Source organism: Pundamilia nyererei, unplaced genomic scaffold (genome assembly GCF_000239375.1).
Source record: "Pundamilia nyererei isolate P.nyererei 1_Seehausen unplaced genomic scaffold, PunNye1.0 scaffold00312, whole genome shotgun sequence".
Lineage (NCBI taxonomy): Eukaryota > Metazoa > Chordata > Actinopteri > Cichliformes > Cichlidae > Pundamilia > Pundamilia nyererei.
This window is the reverse complement of record NW_005187713.1, coordinates 333,926-359,104: the sequence shown is the minus strand read 5'-3', so window position 1 is coordinate 359,104 and position 25,179 is coordinate 333,926. Positions and strand designations below refer to the sequence as shown.

Sequence of the window (25,179 nt, the reverse complement as noted above, 5' to 3'; positions counted from 1 at the left end):
AGGCTCCGAGACCGAGTGAAGCAGGTAGGCTGACAGAGTGAGGAGATGCTCAGCTCTCCGGTGCAGATGATGGGAGGAAGCTTTAGTGACAGCAACGCTGCGGTTTATGGGCAACAGGAGCTCTCTCTCTCTCCCTCCCTCTCTCTCTTTCTGTCTCGCCCACTCAGTCTCAACCAGTCACCAGGGAGCACACTATTGCCCTGGTACAGACATGTAGGCTAATAGGCAGGTAATAAGAAGTATAACCCTGGAGCATTTAGATACGCCTTTTACATAAGCGTGGTAATTGATGTGTTATAGTTTTTTTTTTTTCAGCTTTGAAATGACCATGAGCTGAAAACACGTGCAGCCTGCAAACACACGAATATACTGCAGTGACATCCTGTTCTAAACTTTTTATGTTGGGTGGGGGAGGCTTCACAATACAAGGATGCTATTTTCCACATCCCACTCAGAATAAATATACGATTTCCTGTCCAGAGTTTCAAAATAAACCACGTTTGCAAAAGCAGAAGGTGTAAATTGTGTTTTTGCTGAGACCAAGTTAAATGCGGGACCATTATTGCTGATACCAATGCCAATACTATTCACTTATAAAGGCCGTGTATACATGATAGAGCAGTCTGTCATTCATTTATAGATGAATCATCATGCATTTGCAATTCTGAACAAATTTTAATGACCAGTGAATCACTGTGATGTTTATTTTCCCACAATAATTAATTCTGACAACAACACACACCTTTAAGCTCTTTGTGTGTTTTGAAACTGTGGGTTTTTTCCCTGTCTCTTAACCACTTAACTTCTGTTGTTTAAATGTGCTATCTATAGCCTATAGGCTAAAACAATTCAGTGGGCTACACACTGAGAGAACAGAAACAAAGTATCAATCCAATACCAGTACCTTTTGTGTCAATACCATTGGTATTTCTGTCGATCTGCCTGGGGGTGGGTGGCGGGGGTTCTATTTAAACAATCTTAAACTTACAGTTGTATGTGTTTAAATGTTAATTTGATGTAATGTCATGTCTGATCATGGTCACTTAACTTTAAAAAGGGTGTTTAGAATTTCTGAATCTATTTTAAGAGCTACCTATTTTTTTTCTAAGGCTTGGAAGTAAGCAGACATAACTGGTTAGTGTCAGGGATAAGGGAAGAGGAAACACAGAAGGACAGAAAACAGATTCCCTTCTGCTCAACCCTGCCAAGTGTCTCCACTTGATGGTGCTGTTGTCATTATGTATCTCATTTGATCCTAGCCTGCACCTGGCCTGGGGATTTCATAGCTGCTGTAAATAATAGAACCCTTTCCACGTTCAAATAATACTATTAGAACACATTAGGTACTCAAAGACATTGACATTGACATTGCAGTGGTCGTTGTTGTCCACATCCTCCTTCTGGAGGAAAATGTCAGCACCAGTTATGACCCACATGTGCAGTTCAAATGTGGGCCACACACTCATCCTTGACTGACAGCACTGACTCACGGTGACTGCGGCTGTGTACACTCAGCCACAGGTCAACCCTTATTGGCCCAGATGTCAGGGGTGCCTTGACATTTGGGTCGCATGCAACCCACGCAACATTTAGAGTGCTGTAAGTAGGCCTTAAATGCCAAATGGAGCCCAAATTAGAGGCTAACATGAAATCAAGGAAATCACGCAGCACAAGCACAGATGACAGAATATGCATGATGCAAAAAAATCTACCATAAATGCCAAAAACATCACAGTTTTGTAAAAGCTTCTTTCTGCCACTGGAAAAAATGTAAGAAAACAAAACAAAACAAAAAACCCCAACATAAATCAAAATGTCGACTTGGTAAGTCAAACTTATGAGAAAATAACCTGAAATTTCGAGTTAAGAAGTAAATATTTTGAGATCATAATCCAGATTTTTTTATTTATAGATGGCAAAAAATGTTTTGTTTTTTTCAATAAGGGAAAAAACTTCCATAAAGATAAGCTTAATGAATAAAAAAACCCCCCCAAAAACGAACAGATCCTATATGTTCAGATTACTTTGCATTGCTGTCCTTTTGTGAATATACAGTAACATTTCTCATTTCCCAGCAGGACATGCCAGTACAGCGCTAACTGTGCAGCTTACAGGTTAAATAAATTTAAATCTTCTTAGTCGGGAAATAGGGAAAATTCAGTCTTAGCTGCCCTTGCTACTCAGTTTAAACAGGCAGAATTTGATTAGGAACCACTGCTGTAAAACACAAATGAAATCATAATTAATGGATATACATTTACAGATCTCTAATATTAGATTTGCTAAGTTATCAGTCTTTAAAGCAAACATCTCTGTGACCTGTAAGCAGAAATGAATATCAAGACTGAGGGAAGCCTGTTTAAATCCCCTCAATATCGGCCAGGAGGCCACAGGAGGGCTCCCTTTGCAACAAGCTCAAGCTTTCTGTATTTCACCCACTTCAACCAGATGCAGCATCTCAACATCTCAAATTCTGAAGTCACAAACACGTTCTTATATAATGCAGATAAACATGCAAAATAAAGCTGTCTCACTGAGCGTTTTCACACTTTAAAGAACAACTGCATCCTAAATGAACAGGTATAAAAAAGAGAGAGACAGGATTTGTTTTGTGTTTATTTATTTCTAATGTGTTTTATTTTTATTTATTTTTTTATCTGTCCACAAAGTTATATTAGTCACTACTATGTTAGGTCAGTTTTCCCTCACTGCAATGGCAGTAAACTACACAAGAGCCCAAACCCAGCGTGGTCCCCTCACCTCACAAAAGATTTGTCATATTACAAAAAAAAAGAACAATACCCTTTGAAATGACAAATGTATCCTTTCTGGAGAATTTTCTGATTTACAATCAGGATATAAGGTGCCGTTTTCACATCTATTTGTAAATTACAAGCGAGCAAATTGAAAATTGTGCAAAAAATTCGCTGATTTTTTAACAATTGTTTGGCAAAAAACTTAACTGAAGTCAGACAAACACAAGCAATCTTCTTGGAAACATTTGAATACTTTGTTAAATTGTCAGCTGATTTTGTCTCTATTTCTAATTGTGAATTATTCTAAAAATTGGGAATGCACCTTAAAAATCTGACAATACTCTTAATAGATATTACAAAATTACAGTTTACAACTATTTAATTAAAAACAGAATTTGTAGTTGCTGCTGATACACAAAACATGATGTAATCTTATTTCTTCAGGGCAATAATCAACTTTGAGAACATTTTTTAAGCAACTAATGAATAAATACCAGACAAGGGTAAATACCACAAGAAAAGAGGGCAGACTTTACTCGGTAACAAGCAGTTTGAACTTAACAGTAAAGTTTAACCGTAACAATATAGACGAGCTAGCTAACACAGGATGTTATATACTCTTTTTGCTTCAATAATCTTTTGGCAAATAAACTGTTACATATTAAACATGTCAATCTGCTCTGATGTCTTAGTATCTCAAGACAAAGGTAGGCCTGTTTGTAGTCTCCTATTTGGCTAAATGTACTTTTAAATTTAGACTAAACAAGTTTAATAGAAGGAAAACCTGTAGCTACCATTAGCATTGCTAGCATGAGTAGTTTTCTTTCCTTGTGTTTACTATGTGTGGTTGTTCAGCACTCTGACAGTGATTATATAAATGACAGAGGACATATACAACCATATTTTTTATTTTCTAGATCAAAACACTGCCCAACAAGATGCCATTGTTGGTTTAAAATATCAAGGCATTACCCAGGGTCAGTTAGTGGATAACGTCTTCCTCAATGCATTAATTATAACTGATTTCACTGAACAGCAGTACTATTTTTTACACAAACTAGGCACATATCTAATGACACAATAGCAGCTTAGCTTTTAGAAGTCTTTTTTTCTCTTTTACACCATATATAGCTTATTTATGTTTTGCAGTCATGTCATTGCTAATAACATGATGGCTAACATGATGTTAACTTGTGTGCTATTTCGGATGTGTGACACTGCAGGGTGACTAAGGCCCCAGACACACAGGTCTAGAGATGAGGCTGTGATCATCTGCCAACCACCAGTTGCTAGCAAAAAATGTTTATTCACTGACTAGTTGGTGAAAGCCTTTATTCCTAGAAAACTGCTACAGTCGCCCACGGTTTACAAGGAACATGTTGACTTATCTGCACACACTTGCCAGCTACTCTCAGAGCAGTAGTAAAACTTTTGCCTTCAAAGCAAAAGCCACATCGTTTAAAATTACTTGGCTTTTACTTTGAAGGTGAACATTCTCTGTTTGTGTTGCAATTTTTTTCAAGGTTTAATGCCACTGAGGAAGCAGTTTGCGAGTGTTTGCAAATAATTCACCAACTTGTGTAGAAACTATAGGCAACCACAACAGTTTGTTAGTGGCCAAAGCAAGAACAACAAAATCTTCCTTATACCACTCTCTTTGAGACCACTTTCAACTCGCAACCTCCAGCAACCACTTGCCAAACAGTCTGGGAACAGTAGCTACCAGTGGTTGTATCACGTCCTATATGCAGACAACTTTCATGCAATGTGTGTATGACGCCATGTAAAAAACTGCTACACCTCAATGAAACAGTAGGAAGGTGTTCAAAGTATGAAAAAATAGAAATTGCTAAACATGTTAGGTACACCAATTGTGCATCCTTGGAATGTAATTGTGCATTCATCAGTTTTCAGGTAAGCACATCCTGGTTTCCCTGTTTTCAAGTCACTACAAAGCCGTGCGTGTGTTTGTCTTACTCCTACTAAACTACACCTTCAAAAGAGTAAAATGATTAGCTTAGGTACAAAGATGATTTTTGTTTCTTTGCAATCAATTTGGAAATAATGAGGCCTTGGCTTCATTTTTACATTCAAATCTTTTGTTTCTTTTGAAAACATGCCACAGCTCTGGGACTTTTTGTCATTAGACTTTTATGATGATTGGCAGTCCATTTTATTCCCATCTGCCAGCGGGAGGAGTTGGAGGGACCATTGCTCGGGTTTGTGCTCTCCTTAAAAAAACACAACATCTCTAATGCTATCTGTACAACATTCAACAACACATTTCTCTTGATTTTTTTTTTAACCATAATGCTAAAACAATAATACTTATCATTATAAGAGCATTTTTCCATCTCAACGGCATTGAACAAACACCACACAAACTGAAATAAAAATCTAATAAAGGCCTCAATACCAGATAGTACACGTCACCTTCAAGTGGTGCTAGAGATAGACTGTTTACAGATGAGAGCAGGACATGGAGGGAGAGCAAGCATGACGAGGGGAAAAAGAGAGAGTAAAAGGAAAACGGTGAATTATTTTGTTTCCTCTAGTGTATTTGATTTAGTGTCACATCAGACATGTTTTGGCATCTCATGAGATTAAACACAACGTATATGTGTCTTAGACTTGGGCTTTGGTTTACCAAGGGTTAGTATTATGACCCGAAGTTCTCTAACCCTACTTCTACAACAATTTTTACTTGTCTAAGGGTAGGTAGTTCATTCTTTTAAGAGTCTAGCCATGCTAGAACATAAGGCCTAGTGACCTTGTTTAAGGCCCAATGGGCCTGAAAAAATGGCAAATAATAAAAACAAAAACACAAGAATAGAGGGATCAGGAGGTGAACACAGGAGAAGATGATCAAGAGAATGGGCTGATGTGTTGAAGGGGAATAGGAAAGAGGAAAGAGAGTGTGTCGATATAGGCTAAGTGCTTTTGGTGAGTTTTACAAAATATACCAGGAAGTGCTTGAAACAGAAGGCACGGTGGCATTGACAGTAGTTGTTAAAGGAGACACCACTAAGGGACTTTCACTACAAAACTCATAAGGTGCTCTAAAAAGGGAACTTAATCACATTAATGCACATTAAAGAGTGGTCACAATCATAAATTACCCCATCAATTTGAGTCTTAGCAGATAAATAGAGGCTGTTAACCAGTGTAAGAGAATATTAATGCCTCACATTCATAAATATACCTTCAAACTAGGATAAAGAAATGATTACTGGATGTTTCCACATAAAAAACAAAATGCACTTCATTTTTTTCCTAACCACCAGTTCAGTGGTCGAATATCTGATACACTGACAACCTAGCTGACTGATTTTGCTAATCGATGGGGTAAATCTACTGAAACCACACATTTACACACTTAAAAATGACAACCGAAAGTGACAACTGCCATTGAAAAAACGTTTGGTCTATTGATAAAGTCAAAATGAAAACAACTACTTTGGGAACTCAAAAAAAAACTTGCACAGTGCTCTGTATAGACATTCCAACTAGTCTTAGCTCACAAACATTATAATCAATATCACCTATATTGATAACCTTTTTCTGTAAGCATCTTGAAAGGAAAATAAACAAAAGTCTGCTTTTTTTTTTTTTCGTCTTTACAAAAGCTACACATATTCTACTGGGATGCCTATGCGTTTGTTAGTGTTTTAATAATTACTCCTACCATTGTCTTTTCTTTTCTTATTAAAACAAAAAAAAGAAGAAGAAGAGAGGGAAACTACTCATCTAAAACACACCGTAACCCAAGAGTACAGTTTGTTTCTTAGATTTAGTCTTGTCTGGCAGCTAGACTGCTTTCTTTGTCGTTCTCTACCTTGTAAAAAGTTAAAATTTTCCTTTTTTTTGACACAGTCGTAGTCTCTTCAAAACAATGTGTCAGTTGATTGTATTCAGGAGCTCAAGCGTCGCCCCTTCAGCCCTCACACAGACTCTCGCTCTGTGTTCAGTTGGTGCCTTTGCATCCCCAACCAACAACCGCTACCATTGTAAACACTGAATGTTGAACTCTGACCTCCTTTTTAAGCGCTCAGCTTTTGACCTTTCCTCACATTATATCACATACTTTTTTTTGTTCTTTTCAAGCTGAGCCACAAACAGCTACAGTCTGTGTCAAGGACATTACACTATGATGTAGCATTTCTTTTACAACTGAACTATTCACAACACCCTAGAACCACTTTTAACAAATATATTGTACTTAAATCGTTTAAACTGTATATTCAGATAAAATGAACGATCTATCAGAGCCTCGATGGGCAAGGATACCAGAGACTCTCTCGACGACATACATGAACAGGCACTAACTGAAAACAAATGAACAAAAATATTACAAACTTTCTGTTTTTCTTTAGCACAGTCATCAAGAAACACTTTTCTGACAAACAAGGCAGTGATACATACTTGAAGGAAAGCACATGGCCTGTAACGGTTGCCTCATGCCTTAAATTAATAAAGAATAGCTTAGCCGAGGTTTGCAGCTTGAAACTTTTTTAGACTAAACTTTCCTCCATGTCTGTTTGTTGTAGTTTGAGGAGGAACCTGAAGCTGTTCAGTGGTCAGTCCGTCAGGAGAGCATCTAGTCGCAGCTGGCTCCAGCATGGTCAGTGTTGTAGTCTGGGATTTACCAGTCCATTATAAGTGTGGGATAAACGCACGACTCTAGAATGATGCAGGACCTTGCCCTAGATCTTTCGATTATCAAATTGGAGATCATCGTAAAAATCACCCATCTTTCGGTGAAGTCTGAAAAACAAATAGAAAATGTGGCCGACAAAATCCTGAAAAGATGCGTCCATGCGCTTTCTTTTTACAGGAATTTTACCGTATTTTGTGGTGGACCACAAAGCCAAGGAGACAAATAATGACAGAGGAAATACCATAGCTTTGGCTCTCCTCTTTGTCAAGACTCCTCAGGACTGCCCAGAAATGAAGGTATGACAGGGCAAAACCATAAACAACTTCTCTCTATGTAATACTTTCTGCCCTTTCTTCAATTCTTTGTCAAAATTTGTTGGAAAACAATAAACCCAACATTCCAATTTAAGCGGTGTCATTGAAAACATTTTAATCTCCTCAGACTCTATCCTCCTCCCCTCCAACGTGGTTAGAGCTCAGGGCTGGTGAAAGAGCGAGGGACATCCTCAGGTCTTGGTCTTGTGAATCCTCCAGACTGCTATTCTCCAAATTCTCTTCAAATTCTTCATCTTGTTCATCTCTCTCTTCATCAATTTTGCCCTTGAGTTCAGGAACATCTGTTACATTCTTTGACACTGAGGACATGGAGTTTGGGTGTTCAAGAGCATTACCCAGATGTTCTGCTGTGTGCTCAGAGAGACCATTAAGAGTTTGGGACTGAGTTAAGGACCATTCTCCCATGGAGGCCTGGGACTCGGCCTCACTTACGTGCCTCCATATTGTCAGAGGGTCGAGGTCAGAGGGATCCATCCTTGGCCTTGTGGTCTTTGAGGTTCCATCATCATCCAAGATCACTGAAGAGCTTCTTTTGCGCCTGGACTTACTGGTGTGGTTGACCTGGAGATGCATGGCCATCAGCTCTGCTGATGATGTTCGAAAAGGACAAAACAAACACTCGCTCAGTTTGACCCCTGTTGAACTATCCTCTACGGCATCCTCACCACCTTCCCTTACACTCATGCCTCCATCCTCCTCCATCCCTCCAAGACCAGGTGAAGTGCGACGGGACAGATCCAGTGGTTCAAAACCACCCTCCTGAGTTGATGGCACGGGTACTTCCTTGTCACTTGATGCTTGAACCATTCGGCTTGTAGTAAGGGGCTTACGTCGTGACACCTTAGGTGCCTTTGGTGGAGGAGACTCCCTGATCCAGCTTCCTTCCATTCCACCTTGGTAAAGAGCGCCCATTACTCCAGACAGGTACCTGTACTGGGTCTCTAGGTCAACATCCCTTAGAGCTGCTAAGGCCTTTCGATGCTCCCGCTGGTCTGGAAGTCCCAGGAGCCAGGACTGCTGGCTGGGTCGAGAGGCGGGGTTGTCTGTTGGAGCCCGGTTGACCGGGCAGTGGTTGGGTTGAGATCGGCGCTGCTTGACCAATCCAGAGGTTCCAGAGGTCAGACTGTTGATAGTGGAGGTGAGACCAGAGGAGGAGGAATTTGAGGCAGCTGATAAGGCATTGCGTTGCTCCCTGTGGTGCCGCTGGAGATGGTACTTCAGAGAGCCAGATTGAGTACCCGCATAGTCACAGTGGGGGCATTTGTAGGGTCTCTCACCTAGAGAAAACACAACGAAGAAAGTTTATTTATAGACCAGTAAAAATAAAGCTAGAAAAATCTTTTAAAAAACAGTGGGACTCATTAGATGCTCCAAAATGAATTCCCCAAAATGGGTGTTCACTGGGTAAGAAGGAAAAAAAAATATTCTGGTGATTTTAAGTATTTTTATATTACAGTTAGTGAAATACCTTTGTGTTAGTATTAATGATATCATATACCAGCTATTTTATGGCATACACAATTTTGATTTCACATACAGGATGTTTTTTTTTTCTTCAGTAGAAACCTGATGGTACTCACCTTTGACCCTGAAAAACAGTTGCCTCTTATACACACATATACAGTCATGCAAAAAAGAAAGCTTTCACAGGTCCTTGAAGCCACATGATAAACTATGAATACTCTTGAGACTTCCATTGGAATTAAATACTTAAGTAGTACCCAGGTGCTGCTAATCAAATATGCTTGATTAAATGATCATCAGCAAGTCTGAGCATTTCTATGAAAGCAGAATTTTTAGCAGTTTTCTGATCTGGCAGGTTCAGGAGTATGTTAATAAAAGGACACAATCTTCCCAGGAGTGGACGTCTCTGCAAATTCCCCCCAATTCGACACTGTCCAACAAACCGCAAAGGACCTAAGAGCTGCATCTCTGACTCTACAGGCCTTAGTTAGCATGTTAAATATTAAAGTTCATGACAGTACAATTACAAAAAGATTGAACAAATATGGCTTATTTGGAAGAGTTACTAGGAGCAAGCCTCTTATTGCTAAGAAACACAAGCATACAAACTGTTGAGCACAGTTGTGAAACAGTGATCATTTGGGCTTGTTTTGCAATCACAGAACCTGGGCGCCTTACGGTCATTGTGTCGACCATTAACTCCTCTGTATACCAAAGTAATTTAGAGTCAAATGTGAGACCATCTGTTTAATAGTCAAAGCTTGTTTCAAACTGGGCCATGCAACATGAGAAAGATCCCAAGCACAGCAGCAAATCTACAACAGAATTGCTGAAAATAAAAATTCAAGGTGCTGCAGTGGCCTAATCAAAGTAAAGATCTCAACCTGACTGAAATGTTGTGGTGGGACCTTAAAAGAGCAGTTCACAAGCCAATAAACGAATCATGTTTTTTCACAGGAAAGCCAGTTTTGCAAATAAAATAAGGTCAGATTTATTTTTTCCAATATCAATATATACTTATACTTTTTTATGGCAGCTAAAATTAAATTTCCCTGCAAATAATTCTTATTTTTTAATCAGTTTTACTCCTATTTACTGAGGACTATCTCATGGGTACACTCTGTGTGAAATGCAGACCTGAGGACAAATTTCAGCAGTCTAAATGGTTTCATGTGTAAAAGATACACAAAAATTGCAATCATTTTTAAAATAGGTTAAAAGTACTTTCACTATGCCACAGCACTTATTGCAAAATCGTAACATTGCAAATAAGTATGGCAAGCAAGTATTTTGCAAAATTGCAGCAAGTATAAGCTGCTCAAAGGTCATTTGAGCAGTTCTGAGTAGGAGGTGCAGTTACATGTTTTAAAGAAAGATGGCAGTATTCCATTACTCATTAAAAATTACACAGCTGGGAAAGATAAAGGGGATGATGTTGAACATTAACAGCAGGAAACGTTAAACATATGAAAAACGTAAATGATCTTATTCCCAAGAGTCAAAAAAGAAAAAACTGGTCACATAGGAGGAACGCAGGCGCACGTACAGATGCAGGGACAACTTGATTGTGTTGGTGAAACAAACACTAAAGACGGGATAAAACTCTCGATGGGAAACGAGATTCTGAAGAGAGCATTATCATAATTTGATGCATTTGCTTTAATTACTGACCATGTGATAATCACTTGATGGAACAGAGGCAGTAGTGTATGAGAAAATGAGCAGTGCATGATTGGGAAAAATATAAACGCGTTGAGATAAGTCCTTTCAGCTATAAAATGAGTAATGATAATGGCAACTCTTAAAAAGACTTCACACTGTGCATTTTTTGGCTGCTGTCTTTATGGGAGGTTCTCCAGTTAGTAGTGATAGGTGGCATCGCAAAAAATGAGAGATGGGTTTTAATTTTGATCAAATACATCACCTGAAGGCAAATAATGAAAAGTGACGATGACTCATGCTGATAAAGGCTTATGAATATGGAACATTAATTAATAGTATGAGTGTGAGTGGTGTTTGAGATTCTAACTTTCATTAAAGTCCAACTAGTTGGTTATCAGAAATCCTGTACTCAGTTTTTCCTCTTTTTTTTCTTTTTGTCCTAAAAAAGTTTATTAAAATGTTTTTTCTCTTTACAGTATTTAAGATGGATGTTAAAGATTTTTGTTACAGATTCTTGTTTCAAAGACAGCGAATTCTCTGCAATTTTTCATGCATTTAATATGTGCATTATTTAGTATTTTTATGTAATTGACAAGAAATAAATGTGTCTATAAAAATAACTAAGTTATTAAAAAAAACATCAAACCACACCAGTTTCATTTAGCTAAATTTTGCATTATACAAATCGAAATAGAGACATGAGGATTACTGTTTAATTAGTGGAGAAGACATGAAAAGGTTTTCTTTTGTACCGTTTACTGGTAGCGATGTTAGAGGCCAGTAAGAGAAGTGAGCAATTTCCCTTTTTAATCCCTGGAGTGGCTTGATTTTTTCCCCCCAGAAACTACTGTTAATATACGCTCAAGCAAGGCACTTAAGCTGGAGTTGCTCCGGTGGAGCAGCTCAGTTGCCTGCAGTAGAGGGCTATGATTAGCGCTGGCCAGGCCTCTGGGGTAAAATCTTTTAAAAAAAGAAAAAGAAAAAAACTGTAGTTCTAGAAAAGCAACAATGCTCAATGCAACCTTTCCAGGGATTTATAAAGGTTAAAAAAGTAAACACGGTTTGTTAAACTCACAGCAGTATCTCACCTGTGTGAACTCTGAGGTGCACTTTGAGATGGTGTGAAGAGCGAAAGGCTTTGCCACAGTAGGGGCAGTCTTTTATCCCTCTGCCACGCACTCGCTCCCTGGTGGGAACTGAAGGTATGGAGGAGACTGTCGTCAGCCCATTTTCTCCTGCAAGTAGGGAAGAAGGGAAAAAAGTGGAAAATGTAAAGATAGCAGCTAAGATTCTAATGACAATAGAAAGTTGAAAGTTGAAGTTGAAAAACAATGCATTCTTATATGATAGCAAACAAACACAAACCAAAGAACTAGAAAAAACACTCATGTCACACCTTTGAAGCTTGAGATGACAGAGTGAAACCCTGCAGCCCCTCCAGCTTGTTGTGATCCACCACCCATCAATTTTGATTCCTGTCTCAGTTCTGCCATTTGTTGGGATCCACCGCTGTGTAGCTGGGATTCTTGTCTCACTTCACTGCTGCCTCCTCTTCCCAGCCCCACTCCTCTATGATGACTGCTCCCTTCCTCTTCGCTGCCACCTCCTTTCTGGGGCCTCTGAGTGTGAACTCGAGCATGAACTACCACCTGCTGTAGACTGCGGAACAGCTTTCCACAATCTGGGCATTCCCATGGCCCTCCTGGTCCTCCGGTCTCTTCTCTAGGATCCAGGCCTCCAAGGTAGGCTCTGACTTGGTCGACCTCTGTAATCACTGAACTCCGCCCCGGGCCTCGTTGCCCTTGCTGCTGGCCTCGCTGATGAGGCCTTTGTTGCTGAGCTACCGCCAAGCTGCGAGCCACCAGCTGCCACCAAGTTGCCTGATCTCCTCCTTCTGAAACTGTTGCTGGAGTTTCCCCGGTTCCCCCTGCTCTAGTCGTTCCCCCTCCTCTTCCCGAGTCTGCTCCCCCTGCAGTACCACTGCCACCACCGTTTCCCATCTCTGCTACTTGAGCCACTGCTTGAAGTCTCTCCATGCAGCTAGCCCCACTGCCATCACTAGGCAAACCGAGATAGCCCAGGATGGCTGACTTACTCAAACCCATCCCAATTCTGCCTCCAGTTTCTCTCTCTGGTCTTCCCTGACCTCCTCTGGCACCACCTCCTCGCTGAGTCAGAAGGAGACTGGAGTAGAGGGCGTTGAGGGAGCTTTTAGACTGCTGCTCAGCACTTCCTGGTCCCCCAGGGTTTCCCAGTCCAGCCTTGAGGCCAAGTTTGTTGAGATGAACTTTCATGTGATTTTTTAGGAACCAAGGCTCCTTGAAGCCACGGCCACATACCTGACACTTATGGTCCAATGAGTCCTTGTGCTTTCGCATGTGTCCCTTCAGAAACCATGACTGCGTAAATCGCTGTCCACAAGTGTCACAGCGAAATGCTGGCAGTGGAGAGGACCCGCCCACTGCAGCAACTGATGTCAGCTGTGGGTTGCTCGGGGTTGGGGCTGGCGTGTGGGTTGGCGTGGGTACTGGGGTGTCGGGGGTTGCGATGATGGGCCTCGAACTGTAAGCTGGTGGAAGAGCAGGTACATCGGGAGAAGGGTGGCACTCCTGTAAGTGGGACGCCAGGCTTTCTTCTTGGCTGGCAGAATAGGGACAAAGAGTGCATTTGTATGGATTGTGGAGAATGCGTACATGCCGCGCCAACTCTGAAGCTGTTCGGAATTTTCCTTTGCAGGCATGGCAGCGAAATGTAGGCGTGATGGAAGCAGATACGCCCTCCCCGGTGGCTGAAGAATAGGGAGAGGTCACGGACACAGGGTCCTCTGTCAGCGGAGGGGTCAAGGGTGTGCTGTCATCCAGTAAAAAACTGGGGTTCTGGTCTGTCTGTAGTCCATCATCGAGACCTTTGACCTCACCATTGACTTCATCGTCTTCTGTGAGATGCTGGATGAGAGCCCCAGGCAGTAAACGCTGGTTTGGGTGACTTCTGTGATTCGGAATTAGGTCTTTGTGGTTCTGCTGGATTTTGAGGTGCTGCTTTAGTGGAGCTGAAGGGAGCCCAGTCCTATACAGAGCTGAAGCTCGCCGGTCTCTGTCCAGACTGTGAGCTCGTGCATGAAGAGACAAAATACTTTGGAATCTGAATCTCTTTCCACATACATGACAGGGATACCTGAGTGCAGGCCCCGAGGAGGCCCCTCCAACTCCAGGTGTGGCCCTGGTAACAGTATCCTTCTGGAACAGCTGGAGGTCTAGTTCATCACTACAGTTCCCACTCTGTCCTGAAGACAGGGCCAGCTCCAGGGCACCACACCCGAGTAATGGTGCTGATGGTGTATCTGGCGGAGAGGAGTCCAAACAGGGGCTGCATCCAGCTTCTTGTCCCCCTCCTCCTGGGAACAAAGCCACTGCCGGCGTTGGGGATGGAGGTACTCCATCCAGCCCTTCCTCATCATCTTCTTCATCAACATCATGGTGATTGCTGTTATTACCCTCGTGGAGGGGGAACGGAGAGAGGGGGAAATAAGGCGCAGTGTCCGGGCTCTGGGGGGAAGGTTCGGAGCTGTGAATGGGCAAGACAACAGGGCTATCGGGGAGAGAGAGCTGAGTGTGAGGAGAGGAGGTCTGGGGGCTGTGGTCTAGAGACGGCAGCGTTGGGGGCGACTGGGTCTGCTCACAAGAAAGAGACAACACACACTCCGGTGGAGAATCCATCCTCTATCAGAAAAAACACAAAGAGAGGGAGAGAGACAGATAATGAGCGGCAACCAGCGACTTAAGAAGGAGTTAAAAGTTAAAAACCTCAAGAAAAGGTTAAATTTGCATGTTGTGCATAATTAGCTTTTGTAGCACAACCTTGGCCAGATTTTAAAAACTGCACAAACTTCGACGGTATGAGTCTTTATATGTTGATGCATGCGCATATAGGAAAATAGAAAAAAGTCCTACCAGCATTGTGTGTGATGTTATGCCATTCTTTAGTGTCTCTGCTGAGGGGGGACACAGTACTGTGGCAGTCTCCTCTTGTAATCGTCTGAGGACAAAAACAAGCATAGAAAGCTCAGAAAATTATTTGCAACCAAAAATCTAACAATTACTGCACTTGAAGTTGTTCCCACCCTTTTTTTTAAAAGCATGTTAAGACAATTATCTAACTAAAGACTTTAGGTAAATTAGGAATAATAGTATCAGTGTAATGCTTTTGAAATATCCAGCGATGAACTGCAGGTAGCAGAGTTTTGCCGAACAGGATTAAAAGCTATTTACACTAAGACCCTTTGAACAGATTCCACCCTAAATTCTGATTGCAAAGCACCAAATGCACACTCAACAATACATTTTAATGCACGTGCATGTTTACTACGAAGAAAATCTGTATTTGATCGTCACTTGCTCCTCAGCCTGCGTTGGTGTGCGCATTGAATGTGTAACAGGTGTGCACCTGTTCTGCCTCCTGCATGTGTTCAGCGTACATGCTGGCATACTGTTAGCACATATGGGATGATTATCTGAAGTGTGAACGTGCATTGGTGTGTGTGTGTGTTTAGGAGTTAAGGGCACCACCACAGGACATGGACTGTCCCAAACAGGATGGGCGCGCAATGTTTTGACTTCCCCACACACCCTTCCTGAACAGTCATACAGTAGCAGCTTTTTTTGCTTAAATCAGGCCCGGACACACTCACAAACACACACACTCACATATGGTATGCATGCACCTAGCCAGAACAATAAATCTGCTGTTTGGGTGTGGTGGCATTCACCCATACATTGCTTAGTCATGCTTAATTGTTGAAGTCATTTATATATGTGAGCTTATTCTGCTGCTGCCGCCGCTGCTGCTGTTGTCTCGACTGTACTGCGACTGTCACCCCAGATAACAGAGTCAGCTGAAACGTGAAGTGTGATACTGCGCATTGAACACGCACAAGCATTTTGGCAGGGCACGCTCACACGCCCAAATATTTTGAGAGCGCAGCACTTCGCCTCACTTCCACCGAATTTGTGTGCGCCGTGGCTGGTTTTTGTCCATCATTTTTGCAGGAGTTGAGCACCCACAACACAACAAAAAGGTCATAAATCACTGTGGCAAAAACAATGGAACATCTGTGCTCGCAGGTGTGTCACCCACATTTTTGTTCACATGGTGGTATGGTCACATATGTGTTTATATGGATTTGAGTATTTGTGTGTGTGTGTGTGAGAGTTACTGAGGCTTGATGACAAAGAGATTCTCATGTAGCCAGTTGACATTTTAGCTCAGCTATGACTCACAGGGATATCACACCATATCAATCACATAAACACACACACTTACACACACACACTCTCTTACACAGACACAGACAGTCCTTTCTTAATCCACCATTATTGTTCTTTCTCTCACCATATTCCTTTCCCTTCTGTCTTTCTTTCTCTCCCTGATTCATACTTCTTCCCATCCCCCTCTCATTCTCTCGTTCCCTCCCTCCCTCCCTCCCTCCGTCTATTATTCACTAATTTTCTTTCATTCTCTCCCTCTCCCCTCTCTCTCTCTCCTCTCTTTTTTCTCTCCTGCAGTGTTGCCAGTTGGCAGAGTGCCAAGGAATGCTGATATCAGCTGGTAGATTGGGCCCTGCCAACATGGCGAAGAGCAAAGAAAAAAAATGAGAAAGGAGGCAGACAGAGAGAAAGAAAGAGGGAGACACAGACAAATAGACAGAGCAGTTACAAACTGGGCAGCATTAAAAAAAAAGAAACAGTCTCAGAAGCCATGTGAACGAAAATGATTTAATTTGATTGGCAACATGGTGTTGAGGGTAAAAGCAAAGAAACCAAAAAAAGAGAAAGCGACATGCTAGAACAGAGAATAGCAGAGAAATCAGAGTAGTGATAGTGGCAGGCTGGGGCATAACATGAAGAGAGAGCAACATTTAAAAACCATTTTGAAAGTCAACACAGAAATACACATGCAGACAGAGACGGGGGGGGGGTGCAGAAAGGGAGAAGGAATAAAAAGCAGGAAAAAGAGAGAGAGAGAGCGGCTATCTAAATGTATCTGCTGCAGTATTAAGTCTGATGGCATTATCATATGAATATCACCATCACAATGCATTGTTCCACCGTGACGGTGGCTGTCGCCAACCACCGGCCCTGTCATGCCAATAAAGAAAATTTGGATAGATTGAGAGAGGGAGATAAGGTGCAGCAGAGGATGCATGGGAAAAGGGGGCTGGGGGTGACTCGGGGAGAGGGTGGAGTGGGGAAGAAATCATGCTGGAATCAGGTGGGGGAGAAACACATAAAAAGCAGGTGTAAATTAAGCAAGAAGCGCACCGAAGACGACATTCTCACATCATCCACAAATGCTGCTCATTCCCAGTGTGTCCACACACACACACACACGGCGAGCTATAAAATGGATTGGGGTAGGTACTCAAAGCAAGGGTGAGAGCAGCGTACAAAAATGTGACACCTACGTGTGTGTGTGGTGGGTGTTTTTAGTTTTGTGAGGGGAGGGGTAATAATCTGATTTTAAATGTGCGTCATGGCAATGAATATTTAATATTAGGTAATGTGATCCACGTAGGAGATTCACAATGATATTACAGACCAGCAAGTGGCCCACTTGCAAACCAGAAAATGGGGTCTCACCCAATCTTAAATCTTCACTCTTATCAAAATACAAGAGAAAGTGATGGATTTTCTTGAAACTTTCATTCAAACAACATGAACAACACGGGTTGTTGGCTATACACAATAATACATACTCATTTTAAACTGAGCTTCTGTTAATACTGCAGCCCACCTGCAGTACCTTTGCAGCCCAACAGGGGGCCCTGGCCCATACTTTGGGAATCAGTGCTATAGACTTTACAAAACAACTTTCTGGTTTGCTTTAGATAAACACAAAAACTGTATATAAACAATGGTCTGGAGCCATGAGTGTAGCATAATTTTTGCCTTTTACACTAGCACCTCAACTAGACTACTCAACGAGGTTTTGGTCGTTTTCTATTACCACCTCAATGTGGGCGGGGTCGTTATAGCAAGGCAGCCCAAAAGTCCAGTGACACTGTTTGCCTGCAATCCAAAGATAACACAACAATGGAGGTCGAGGCGATGGTACACCTGCTTCACGCACTTTGGCTTTTTGTCAGACTCAGGGTAAAAGAAAGAGCCAAGTAGGTGTGAGGCCATTGCCCAGCAGCCGTTGCCGGGTTTGAGTCTTGCGAAAGAGTTGCTCTCATGACTCCCTCAGTGACCTCATTTGTGGGCCAATCAGTGGCATGCGGTCTTCTGACATCACTTTTTCAACTTGACTCAGGTCACTTGGAAAACGGTCAGAGTAAGCGCTAATAAACTGCAGAGTACCCATAACTACCACCTAATGAAAAAACCCTAAAACCCAAGTTGAGTTTAGCTGAGCAGGTACTAGTGGAAAAGAGGCTTAAGAGCCACTGTAGACATACATGCTAGCAGGTTGTCAATCACAGGATAGCCACACATTTAATCAGGCCCTGATTTATCGCCTAAATGTGATCACAATTTACAAAATAGACATCATGACATCATCATTAAAAAGCGAACCGCTGAGATCCTAAATTGCTCAGGAAAGCGTTTGCTAAGATCACAAATGGAGTGAAACGCAGGGTTTCTGAGCAACCTGGTTTCCTGTCGCAGCCACGGCCTGCGGGCCGTTACAAAGACTCCACGTAAAACGCACTTAAGCATTTGTTCCACTTCTCAGGCCCGGAGCTATAGTTGACTGCTGATATGCAACACATAATGGATTTTCCCATCCCTTCGATACAAACTGGATTTTCCTGCACTTTCACTGGCTTTTCCTGTTTTTTCCCTTTCTTTTTTCCCCTGATCCTGAAATTTGCAGTGCATGAGCAGGAGTGTAATGACACAGTAATTCGCAAGATGACACCAGCTTTAAAGCGTCCCAAAGTTGACATTCCAGCAATTGAAATGCAGCTTTGTGGGTCCTGAATTGCCTTGACTGGAAATGAGGTTTTTTTTTATCATCAGGGTCACTATGTTTTGTTTTGCTTTTTTAAACTGCACTGTTTAAATACTGATAACTACTCCTTGACTCAGATCACAAGGAGTGCATAACGATGCGGCTGAATCATACGTTACATCCCTGGTAAATACTAGCTGAGGGAAATTTGCACAATATGTTCAGACAAGTTTTTTGTTTTTTTTCTTTTAGGTGGGGGTGGGGATCGGGGGTGTCACTGTGTAAATATCCACCGAGGTGGCAGAGTTTTATTGTGGAGGCAGTCAGTGCAGGTTTGCACATGCACATGAGAGATACATGTTGTAATTGTAAATATATATCAGGGTGTGAACACCTTTCACCTAGTGTTCATAATGGTACCCGTGTGTGTGGGATAGAAGTGTTATACAGCTTCATAATAAGTAGTGTTAATGTATCATAGGTTGTATATAAGGAGGGTTTGTGTATTGTGATTTGTAGCCTCATGAAGCTAAACAGTACTTTGAATGCCTCGTCACAGTTTGTGTAATTAAGCCTGACTTACAATGATCCCTTCATTCATTTCCTATCAGTCTGTGGAGGTAAATGTCAAAAGATTTAGAATAAATCTGAGTGTATGCTCTGCTCTCCTTGACCCCTTGTGACCCCTTGGGGATCTCGCTCTCAGTTTGGGAACCAGTGATCTATAGCAACAGCGACCTTTGTGTTGTTTGAAAATTAAGTCCTCCTACACGTACCTAAAAATAGACATCTTCAAGGTCTCAGGCACCGGCCTTAAGGCATAAAGTAAGGACTGTGCTCGTAGTCTGTGTGTATTTCTGTGAATCCCTACAAGTGCATCTTTCTTCCCGCTGCATTACTTGCACTCTCATGTGATGAAGCCAGCGCGAGGTGAGGTGTCCTTTGGGGATAAGTGGGTGTATGAGAGACTGACCACAAGGAAGGGGGGGAAAAAAACAAAGTGTGTGAAAAAGAGAAGATGAGAGCGAGAGGAAGTGAGGGGAGCCCGCTCCCTGTGCGGTACAGTATAATTTGGCCCTGTGGTTTTTATCGCGTGGTCACGTGGCGAACTTCCCCACAGCCGGTATTCATTTCCTTTACTTCACCTTTCCCTGAACCACCACTACCACCTCCTCCCTCCCCACCGCCGGCTTCGCTTCAACTTTGCCTGCCTCGCACTCTCGCTCTTCCCTCATCTTCAGCTTCAACAATGATAAGGGTGAACATCTCCCGTGCAGTCTCCTCCACCGACCGTTAAAGATGAGTGTTGCAGATTGCTTATACGGGGAAAATGCTACTTCATGTGTATCGTTTTGATCGCAGAACGCAAGTGAAACGGCGATCTAATGGCTCGCATCTGTTACGCCGTTGACCTTATTCGAAAGGTACTTTAGCGGAGTTGAAGAAAAAGTTACATTAAAAGGAAGCGTCCCAACTTTTACCGTCTTTCATCTGCGCAAAGTCCAGCTTGAGCCAGCATTTCCTGCCTCACTGATGTGTTTTATGTTCCACTTCTCACAACCTTACTCCTTTTTGCTTCTTCCTTTCTAACCTCTCCTCCTCTAATGCACCATCCCCTCTCGAGCTCCTGCTTCTCCTCTTTTTGAATGAATTACTCCTCTAGCGAGAGAACACGAGCTGATGCTCGAACTGGGAGGCAACGTTGCAGTGCCAGACCCGAGCGGGCGAATCCCGAACACCGGAAAGCATCTCGGCAGAGAAAAAAAAGAGTCTCACTCCAACTCATACAGGCCGCGCCGTTCCTAAAACCAGTGAGTGGAGGGGGAAGGGGGGTGCTGAATGACTCGTCTGACTCGGGATTACGAGACTGACGCTTTAAAAGAAGAATTGGTTGGAGCATGTGTGTGGTTGTACGCATTCTTCCTAAAAGGCTTATGTGTGCACACCGAGGATCAGTTGCTAGGTTGGAGACAATCCTGCAGGTGAAACAAACATCCACCTGATCAATTTTCTCCCTACTGTCTGGGAAAAGGTTCAGAAACCTTTCTTCCATGAATGACGCCCCTTCCACTTTAGTGTCCTTAAGCAACACACTACTTTCGACCCCCTCAGGGATGCTCACCACTCACTGTGACCTCCCTGGGGTATTTATGTATATATATCAGATACCTAAAACAGCTTTAGTGTGGGGGGGAAAAGGGTAAGTGTATAATAGTAATGGCTTCATTCTTTCTTCACCCTGGGGAAATTTGCAGAGCATGTGTTCTCTTTCTTAGGAACATCTTGTTTGAAACACACTCTGTTGCACTATATTTTATAAAGACACATATAAATGGGAGGTGCCAGTACTTAAATCAACACATCCTGGTGTAATTCTGGGTGACTGATTGCACTCAAGGGCTCCCTGACTCTATGTATAGGCTGGAATGTAACATTTTATTTCTGTTTTTTTTGCAGGGGATTTGAGCTGAAAAGTGAGGATGCACTCCAACAATGACTTTATGTCTTCTTCCCCACAGTCGCCGAGTACTTGCTCACTGGGGACTGTGGGGTTCTCTCTCTATTGCACAGTCTTCAGGTTACAGTATAAAGTGCTTTGATGCGGTGTCCAGAATGTTTTCAGACTAAATTGAGGCCAAAATAGTTCACACTTTCAGTTTTTCATCTGGGAAGGCATCTGTTGTGCTGATCTCAGCAGGTCAAATGAAATGCAACCAAAAAACACAAAAAGAGTTGTATTGTAACTTTAAAAAAAGATTTGAGGGAGAAATTCAAATACTGCTTGCTTTCATAACATCGCACACCTTGCTGAAAAGCGAAGTCACGGGACTGCCACTAATGGTAAGTTGGAAAAATGTTTTGCTTATCAAATTGTCGTGTTTGATTTTTTTGTTTTTTATTCAGACCGTCTACCTGTACGCCTCTGCTGCAAACGCTGATTTCAGAGCTGGTCTTCCAAACTAAATGCGAGCGACAAAAAGTGGCAGACTATTTAAGTAAGACCCTAATGCTCTAAATACACTCTAATCCCGAGCAGCCTAGCAGAACTCTCAACAGTCTCAAAATGTCACAATGCAGTAGATTCTCCCTAACTGAGGGCAAGCAGGTGCCTCTCCCGCAGCGCACTAATGACCCAATTATATCAATCAGAAGCCTTGATTGGTGCTACACTCCTTTCCCTTTTTCTCTCTCTCCCTCTGTCTCATTCTCCCCTCACATACAATCTCTTTCCCAAGAGCCACCTGGATGGGGTGGATGTGCCCCTTCAAGTACAGTACAGTATGTACAAAGATGGGAAGTAGGCGGCATTGAGGGTGACAGAGGAGGTGGAGGAGGAGGTGGATACTATTTGAACACAACAAGCAGACAGAGGTTTGAATGAAGCAAAAACCATTAGAGCCTTTTTAACATGGGGCCAGTGTTTTATATTCATTAGTACAGCTGGTTGCAGATGAGTATCTGCCAAGGGTTTGACATGAAATCAACGCCTTATATCTAATGGCAAACAACCTGTAGAGAGGCAGGGGAGGCTTTTTTTTTACTAACAGAGTAATAATTAAAAAAAACAATGCTTGCGTTATTAGTTTTTGATCAAGCCCGGATAAGGAAAAGTAGCGTCTTGTTGCCAAAAGTCACTCTTGCAGGCGATGATCCAAAGAAAAACAGGGATTTGGAGTGAAGTCATTTCTTTTCTAATTGTCTCAGCTTTTTTTTCTTTTTTTCTTTTTCGTAGAGGGATTATGAAAGTTAATGTGGATAAACCCGTCTTGAAAAATGCCAAACCCTCCAAAAACATGCCTCATTTTAGGACACGCAAGCAATGTCAACCTACTTCCACTGTGCACAGGCTCTCAAGAGTGTGACATTTTGGGTAGATATGAAAAAAAAAATAGGGCATTTCAGGATCCCTAAACATATTCCATTGGATATAGAAAAAGGCGACGGGAGTGTCTTTGGTCAACCCAGATGACACGTCTGCGCCTTATCTCAAGAGGAATTTCCTCCTCGCCCCTGTGATGTGCGTCAATAACGTGCAACCATTTTCAGTACGCTCCTTTCCCCCCTCTCTCTTCTCTCTCGCGGCCATCTCAATTAGAGGCACATTAATGAAATAAATAACCATCAACAAACAATGCACTAATAAACACCCCCTCACACACACTAAAAATCAAATTAACCCTGCCCGCAGATGGTGTCCGCGCACAATCCCGCTTCCAAATAGAAACAAGAACAACAACCAAAAGAAAAAATGCGATTAAAAATCATGAACACGGGGGATGCAGGGTAGTCGGAGAAGTCGGAGGGTGGCGTGTGTGTGTCATGTCAGCCTATCTATCGCTCTCTCTCCCCTGCTCCATTTTGTTCCTAAATTTTCTATACAAAAGATTAAGGGAGGGGAAAAAGACGAGTGAGCGAGCAAGGAGAGGACGGGAGGGGGGAAAAGTGCCATCATGGATTTCATCTTGAATCCCTCTCTGCCAATCTACCACCGACATCAGTGCCCCCCTCACCCCCCTCAAAAAAAGAGCCATCGTGTCCAAAAACGCACATTTTTGGACGAAAACCGGTAACTTATCTTTACTGAACACAATCTGGCAACACGCGTTTTGCACGCACACGGCCCCAACATTGCATGTATTGCCACACTTGCTATGCTACTTTCTGAGCGCTGAGGTAACGTTAGGACAACTAAACGGGTTGTAGTAAACATTGTAGTAAAAGGTGGCCGAAAGTATAAGGTTTATAAAGCACCGTTAAACAGTCTTTTCTCTTTTTTTGCGCGTATCCCACACGAAAAGTGGCGGTGCTTATCTCGGAAACAACGCACAACACAATGCCTAATGTGTGTCCAACAAAAGAATTAGTCAAGCTAATCGCATCTACCTACAAATTACGCTTTGTAAATCAACTTGCTAACATGCAAAAATCCACTTTTACGCTTGGACAATATGTCCGCGGCTTATCGAAATTCTCCGTTACGCACAGAGAACTTGGCTCTTCTTAAAAAAAATACACATATATAATAAATAATAAAAATATAACCTACTTAAAAAAGAAGAAGAAGAAGACGCCGTTCTTTTTCAGAGAGGTTAAAGAAGAGCTGCCAAATTACCAAACTGCTCGCGCGGATAAAAACAAAAATTAAGAGCTAGCTTGCACAACTACTTAGCTGAAGTTGTGTCCAATTTTTAAACAAAAATAAACCTCCGAGTGACTTTTCGTGCACTTGCGAGCATTTTTAAGTCGCATTTCTTCTCGTGCTGACTGTTCGAGTCGACTTGGTTTAACTGTTACACCGAGTATTTCCTCAGTTATGAGGGAAAACAGTGCATTTCTCCGCTTTTTTTCTTTTCTTTTTTTTTTGTCATGTCACGGCTTAGAAGCGGAGCTCCGACTGCTACATGCTTGTCGACCACGCGCGCACATACACCGGCTTACATACATGACACACACGTAAAGTGGTCCGGAGCGCGCGGTTACATGTATACTTACATACATACATACATACATGCATGCCTCGTGCCAATCACTCACATGCGAGCACGCGCACACACACACAGCCAAAGCTGCCAATGAAATAAATAAATAAATAAATGTGAAAAAGCGGAGTGAAATAAAACACATCAACAACTATGTTGGCCATTATCCCGCGTGTTGCCCGTGACAGAAGAAGAAGAAGAAGAAGAAGAGAGAAAAAAGAGGCAACAACAGTCGCAGTAAATTAAACAATTTTGGAAATGTTTCGTCGCCGGTGTTTCGTGCCAGCACGCATAAAAGTGCATATATGTAAACATAGTGGTAAATAAAATGTAAGAAGATAAATGAAGATATAGGATATATGTTGAAAGTAAAGACTCAGTGTACTTACGGGAGAGGCGGCGAGGAGATTAATGACACGACACGTCATGATTACGTTTCACTTGAATTAAATACATTACGAGTTGGGAAAAAAATGGAAATCAGGGTTGTATACAAGCATACGCCGTTTCCCCCTCCCTCCTCCCTCCGTTTGGTCACCCTCTTCTCTCTCTCTCTCTCTCTCTCACACACACACACACACACACACACACTATCTCTCTCCTCCTCCTTCTCCTCCTCCTCCATCTCCCTTTTCTTTTCCTTCTCCCCTTCTCTCCTTTCTTCTTGCATTTTTGCCCATTTATTACACAGGAGTGAGTGAATGGGGGGGAGTGGTGGGGGGAGCATAGGAGAAGTGGGAGGGAGAGTGATGTAGGTTGGAAATGTTAATTATAATCTCAGCACGGGCACCATTTTACAACGCTGTCATCTCTTCACATTTGTATCCTAAATATGGCATCTGGGGTGGCGGGTAGCTGACAGTTAAGAGACATTT

General features: G+C 42.3%; 1 protein-coding gene across 1 annotated transcript; it reads right to left on the bottom strand.

Moving 5' to 3' along the window:
• Nucleotides 1-3,648: 3,648 nt before the first annotated feature.
• Nucleotides 3,649-24,839, bottom strand: znf219 (zinc finger protein 219). Its single transcript, XM_005751454.1, has 5 exons — nucleotides 24,694-24,839; nucleotides 14,825-14,909; nucleotides 12,271-14,593; nucleotides 11,963-12,109; nucleotides 3,649-9,025 (listed from the first exon to the last, which is right to left on the bottom strand). The coding sequence occupies exons 2-5, from the start codon at nucleotides 14,828-14,830 to the stop codon at nucleotides 7,851-7,853; spliced, it is 3,651 nt and encodes a 1,216-aa protein (XP_005751511.1). The 5' UTR covers nucleotides 14,831-14,909; nucleotides 24,694-24,839; the 3' UTR covers nucleotides 3,649-7,850.
• Nucleotides 24,840-25,179: the final 340 nt, after the last annotated feature.